The sequence below is a fragment of the Xenopus laevis genome, chromosome 4L (genome assembly GCF_017654675.1).
Source record: "Xenopus laevis strain J_2021 chromosome 4L, Xenopus_laevis_v10.1, whole genome shotgun sequence".
Lineage (NCBI taxonomy): Eukaryota > Metazoa > Chordata > Amphibia > Anura > Pipidae > Xenopus > Xenopus laevis.
The window spans coordinates 123,993,206-123,999,541 of NC_054377.1; the positions used below are offsets into that span (position 1 = coordinate 123,993,206).

Here is a 6,336-nt window from a genome sequence, read left to right on the forward strand (position 1 = left end):
AGTTCAATAGCATCTGGAAGGCTGCTGTTTGCCTACATTTGCTTCTGAGCTGAGAATGTTGTTCAACAAATCCAAATTACAGAAAGACCCCTTTATCTGGAAAACCCCAGGTCCTGAGCAATCTGGATAATAGGTCTCATAGCTGTAATAATTTGAATGTCTTTTTTTCTCCATGTGCAAGGGGTGGCCAATGGAATTCTAAGAACTGTAGTTCAACAGCATCTTGAAGGCCCCTGTTTGCCCACATTTGTTTCTGAGCTGAGAATGTTGTTCAAATACAACTCTTATCACAGTCTATGGCTTCAGTGTAATGCTGGCAGTAGCCGTTCAACACGGTTCAACCAGGCGCTTTCCCGGACATGTAAGCAAGCTGCAGGCTTTTAACTAAAGCTTCTCTGAATCAGAACCTTCCAGATTAATCATACAGGCAATATACACATGTGTTATAGTTAGGGGTGCACCGAATCCGCTATTTTGGATTTGGCCGAATCCCTGAATCCTTCACGAAAGATCAGGCCGAATACCGAACCGAATCCTAATTTGCATATGCAAATTAGGGATGGGAAGGGGGAAACATTTTTTACTTGTTTTGTGACAAAAGGTCACACGATTTTCCTCCCCACCCCTAATTTGCATATGCAAATTAGGAGTCGGTTCGGCTGGGGAGAGGGATTCGCCAAATCCAATTCCTGCTGAAAAAGGCTGAATCATGGCTGAATCAGGAACCGAATCCTGGATTCGGTGCATCTCTAGTTATAGTTGTAGTGTTTGTGCCATGGTTTATTTCAATCATACAAAAACAGAAAGGTAGAGATGTGCTGGCATTGCAGTCAGCCTCTCATCCACTCTCAGAGCTCTCTCCTGTTTGCCTTCTCTCCATCTGACTGCAGTACATACATGAGAACCCTGCTTTAAAGGGTGCAGCATGCCTAATATTTATTTAAAAAAAAACAAACATCTTTTTCCCCCTTAACCCCCAGAGACATCCTATGCATTAGCTTTAAGCAGCCATACAAATAACATGAGAAATCATCCAGTGAGGGCAAAATATGCATTATATTTCAGCATGGACAGCAAATAGCGCTGACCCAGAAGAGTGAAATACACGATTCTAACTGCACTCTTGGTGAGAGTGATTTGCAGTAAAGCCAGTTCTCATATCTCTTTTTTCCATTATAAGCAAAAAGCTGGATAATGCACTGGATAATAACGTCCCACTGTAATGTTTGTTCTCTCTCTCGCTCTCTAAATGATGTGATCACATACCAGAACCAGATCTCTTTGTATGATATCACCCCAGCTTTCTCACTTCCCCTCAGAACATTACATAATATTAAAACTGAACTGAATTATAACTGGAATGTGAATAGTAGGGTGCAAAAACACGGGTGCCACGTCTTTATTATGCCACTGTACTAAATGACTTCTCCTTTATATTGCTCTATATATTTCTCTTCTATCTGCCACTGCCTTAGGTGCTGTCTCATTTTGCTTATACCCACTCCGCTTGCCAATGCATTTCAGATCTCTCCACCCTCACTTTTCTTTTTCATGCAAATCTGTTCCACGTCTGTTCTTTTTCTTTCCCCTCCTTTTTTTATTTTTCTTCCCTCCAGATGAAATGCCCCCCCAGAAGAATGAAGGAAATGGAACATGCATTTGACCAGTTTCACTCCATATAACAGCCATGGGTTAATTCCATCCGTCTACAATCAGTTCCATAAAAATCCAATGAATGGAAAAATCAAGTGAGGGATAAAGGAGAGATTACACTGCAGCCCCCACTTCCCAGGATCCATCATCTGAAACCTTGGCCACTAAACAAATGAACCCGACCTGTGAATCTGTATGATGCTCATTCTGATACTGTCAAAAGCCTATGAAACAGGACTAATTACCATATTTAATATGCATGATTAACCCTGAACATTCAGATTTGCCTGCAACGCAAAATTGTTGAATCAGGGGAAAAATCAAGCTCTTTGGAGTATCGACAAATCACTGTACAATGGTAGATTTGATTTCCATATTAAAGGGAAACATCGCAAATATGAACCTCATGTGAAACATATGAATGCCAGTAGGAATCAGTCAATTTAAGGATGATAAGGAAATTGAAGGTAGATTTGCCCTGCTAAGCCAATGAGATAGGTCCTATTCTGATATATTCCCATAGCAATGAATAGATTTAGAAATAGGAATATGAACAGTGAGCGGTTCACATGCACATTTACACAATGTTACAGAATAGTACTAAGCACAATGATTACAAGGTAAATACTCAGAGTATTGTATACAAAATAAATAAATAACTGTATCAAAAGACATATTGGTATGATTTAGTCACTGACAGGCCAGCCCTCATAGCAAGGGTAATATTTGGACAGTTCTATAGAACAGATACATGTCCCACAGAAGGCACCAATCTCTGTGCTGTATCCTTGTGTGTTTGTGTATGTGTGTGTCAATTGGAGAGCATAGCCTGTGCAGTGCTTGTTGAGATGGTGGGGGGGGGAGAAATGTTCATGGGGTCTGTGTTAGTAGTGGGAGGGGAATGTACATTATACAGGATACCCCATGTTCTGTGAAATAGGGATGGACAAAAAAAACTACAGCACTGTATATAGATTTGTTTGGAACTATTCTTTTGTTATATTGTGTTTAGTGTGTTGCCTATAAACAACTATAATAAATAGACATGGGTAAACATACATAAGGGTGCCAGTACTGTTTGCACTGTGCTCTAGAAGAGGGAGAGAAATGACTGGGGTGTGTTTGTATGGCAGTGATCCTTGGCTGTGTTGCATGATAAAGGAGGGTGGGTAACATACTAGTAACTAGAGTCCTGAATCCCACAAACACGCACATTACACCAACCCCCCACTAACAAATTGTAGTTCAAATGTAACCCCTGGGTGTATATGGAGGAGGTAGGACTTAACTCATCATCATCACTGGCAAAACTACTGGGGGTGCAGAGTGTGTATTTGCATCTGGGACTGCAAGAAGCAAGAAGGACAGGTGTTTGAAGAAGGCTCACAGGTGTGGGTCCAGAATGTGGGGGCCCCAGGTGCTAATCCTGCACCTGTAACCCTGCTTCTCTATTTACATTAATGAACACCATCATCATATATAGAAAGGTGTAATAGTGGGACATCAGTCAGTGGAGGGAGGGTGGTATAACTTGCGCATGTATGTGAATGAATGTATTGATGGAAGAAGAATGACATAACCAGCATGTGTGTTAGTGAGGTTACTAATGGAGGGGCTGATATAATTAGCATCTATATGTGAGTGAATGTATTGACTGGAAGAAGATGATATTACTAGAACATGTGTCTGAGTAATGTATTGCTGGAAGGAGAATGACATAACTAGTGTGTGTGTGTGTGTGTGTGTGTGTGTGTGTGTGTATGAGAGAGAGAGAGAGAGAGAGAGAGAGAGAGAGAGAGAGAGAGAGAGAGAGAGAGAGAGAGAGAGAGAGAGAGAGAGAGAGAGAGAGAGAGAGAAGGGGAGAGTGTGTTTTGAAGGTAATGGTCCTTGAGAGGATGGGTAACACTAATGTTGGGTGATGATTGCATGTTGTGTATGTAGTTGTTGTGTTAAGGATAGGACGAGGAGGATGTGTGTTAGTGGAGCTTGTATACTGTTTGCGTATTAGTAAAGTTTATGTCCCTTACATGTACTGATGGATGAAGGGAGACATAAGTACTGTGTGTGGGGTGGTGGAAGGGGGTATTATACTGTGTGTATCTGTGTGTGTATGACTGAATATACTGATGGAGGGAAACAACATGCAAGTGTTTGCCGGAGTAAATACAGTGATAGTGGAAAATGGCATAACTAGCATGTGTATGTAATTGAATGTACTGCCCAACTAACCTGTATGTAGGTGAATGTGCTGCCTAACTAGCATGTGTATGTGCGTGAATATATTGATGAACTAGCATGTGTATGTGCGTGAATATATTGATGAACTAGCATGTGTATGTGCGTGAATATATTGATGAACTAGCATGTGTATGTGAATGAATATATTGATGAACTAGCATGTGTATGTAAGTGAATATATTGATGAACTAGCATGTGTATGTGAATGAATATATTGATGAACTAGCATGTGTATGTGAATGAATATATTGATGAACTAGCATGTGTATGTAAGTGAATATATTGATGAACTAGCATGTGTATGTGAATGAATATATTGATGAACTAGCATGTGTATGTGAATGAATATATTGATGAACTAGCATGTGTATGTAAGTGAATATATTGATGAACTAGCATGTGTATGTGAATGAATATATTGATGAACTAGCATGTGTATGTGAATGAATATATTGATGAACTAGCATGTGTATGTAAGTGAATATATTGATGAACTAGCATGTGTATGTGAATGAATATATTGATGAACTAGCATGTGTATGTGAATGAATATATTGATGAACTAGCATGTGTATGTAAGTGAATATATTGATGAACTAGCATGTGTATGTGAATGAATATATTGATGAACTAGCATGTGTATGTGAATGAATATATTGATGAACTAGCATGTGTATGTAAGTGAATATATTGATGAACTAGCATGTGTATGTGAATGAATATATTGATGAACTAGCATGTGTATGTGAATGAATATATTGATAAACTAGCATGTGTATGTAAGTGAATATATTGATGAACTAGCATGTGTATGTAAGTGAATATATTGATGAACTAGCATGTGTATGTGAGTGAATATATTGATGAACTAGCATGTGAGTGCATTAGTGGAGGGTGAGGCCCATGTGTGTGTGAGTATAGGGAAGAAGATCTCCATTATACATAATATAGGGCTGGGTTCTATGAGCTATGGGTGAGGGGAGAGGGCACATAACTGGGATAATGCACTGCCACACACTGGGAGGGGAGAACACACATTATTGCAACACTGTGACAGTTACTGAGAAAGAGAGAATAGTTGTACCCCTCACCCTAAAATAAGATTGTGTCCCAGCAGAGTGCCCAGTACTGGTTCAGTGAGTCAGCCCTCAGCAGCCCATCAGTTCCTTCCCTGTATCCCCATCTAGCAGCTCGTACATTGAGATGAATGGCAGCCTCTGGCTCCCTGCTTGGATCACACATTTGGCTGGTATGAAGCTGCCACTGGATTGCAGCCCGGTGCCCCAGTTTCCCTCTGAGGGTGGAGCATAATCTTGTCCTTTCTGCCAGTGTGTCTGTTCCTGGAAGTAGCAAAGGGTGTGTATTGAGGAATGTCCACACTCCTGTAATTGACTACAACTCCCAGCATGCCTGGTCAGCAGGAGACTTCCGGAAGGTGTATTTGTACAATCAGGCTCAGTATTCCTGATAACCCTACTGCCCTCTCCTTCTGTCAGATGCCTCCACTGCCTCTGGGGGTATTGAATGCTGATGCCTCTCTCTGTCCCCCCGTGTGACTCTCCACACGTCCCCCCATGTCTCTCTTACCTGGATTCTCCATGGCGCGTCCCGGCAGGTGTTGCTCCAGCGCTGCTGGGCCCTGGGAGCTGTCCGCGGCTTGGTGCTGAACCCCCGGGCCCGGGACTTGGAAGAGGCTGCCCGACACCCCCTCCACCCTCTCCCGCCTCCAGGCTGGCCTCGTTCCCCATGCCTCAGTCAGTGTGTGCGGGGAGAGGGGGAGAGGGGTCGGAGGGAAGCGGGAGTCGAGCTGCACTCACACCGAACAGGCTGGGAAAGAGGAAGACAACGAGCGCTTCACTCACTCACACGATCCTCCGCCATCACCCCAGGCGCGCTCCCGAGCCTGCTGCTCCCGAGGCGCGTGCCTGTCGCCGTGCACGTCCTCTCATCCTCACGTGTCTGTCCTCGAGTCCTCCAGAAAGCAAAGGATGGAGCTAACTGGGTACCAGTATGTCCCAGCGCTGGGATTTCTTAGTCACTTTCCATCATGGTAGTAAAGCAATCTGTATTCTACGTATTGTCACCTGACCAGCACTGGTCTACTCGGCCGAGCAAGTGGCACATGACAAGCAGTGAGCTGTATGAGCAGCTTTAAAGCAGGAGATCCCAATCTTTTTTGGCCCGGGACCAAAAATGAGCCAAATTTTTCTCCAAGGGGGGGGGGGGGGTCGGGAAGGGGTCGGAGGGGTTGTAGTCCAATTTGGGCACGTCGACATCCAATTTGGTGCGCTGCCTTAATTGTTTGACGTTCTAGTTCAGGACTGTCCTGCCCTGCTTTAAAGGGATTCTGTCATGATTTTTATGCTGTCGTTTTTATTTCTAAATTCACTCTAATAACTCACTCTACCATATAAATTTTAATTCCTGAAGCAGCAAGTGTATTTT

General features: G+C 42.9%; 1 protein-coding gene across 1 annotated transcript in view; it reads right to left on the reverse strand.

The window, feature by feature from the left end:
* Positions 1-6,106, reverse strand: part of LOC108713567 (protein bassoon-like) — a 191,920-nt gene extending 185,814 nt beyond the window's left edge. The window contains exon 1 of the mRNA XM_041590758.1: positions 5,479-6,106. Within this exon, the coding sequence (XP_041446692.1) occupies positions 5,479-5,639 (161 nt within the window). The 5' untranslated portion in view covers positions 5,640-6,106. The remainder of the gene's footprint in view (positions 1-5,478) is intronic.
* Between the last annotated feature and the right edge of the window lie 230 nt (positions 6,107-6,336).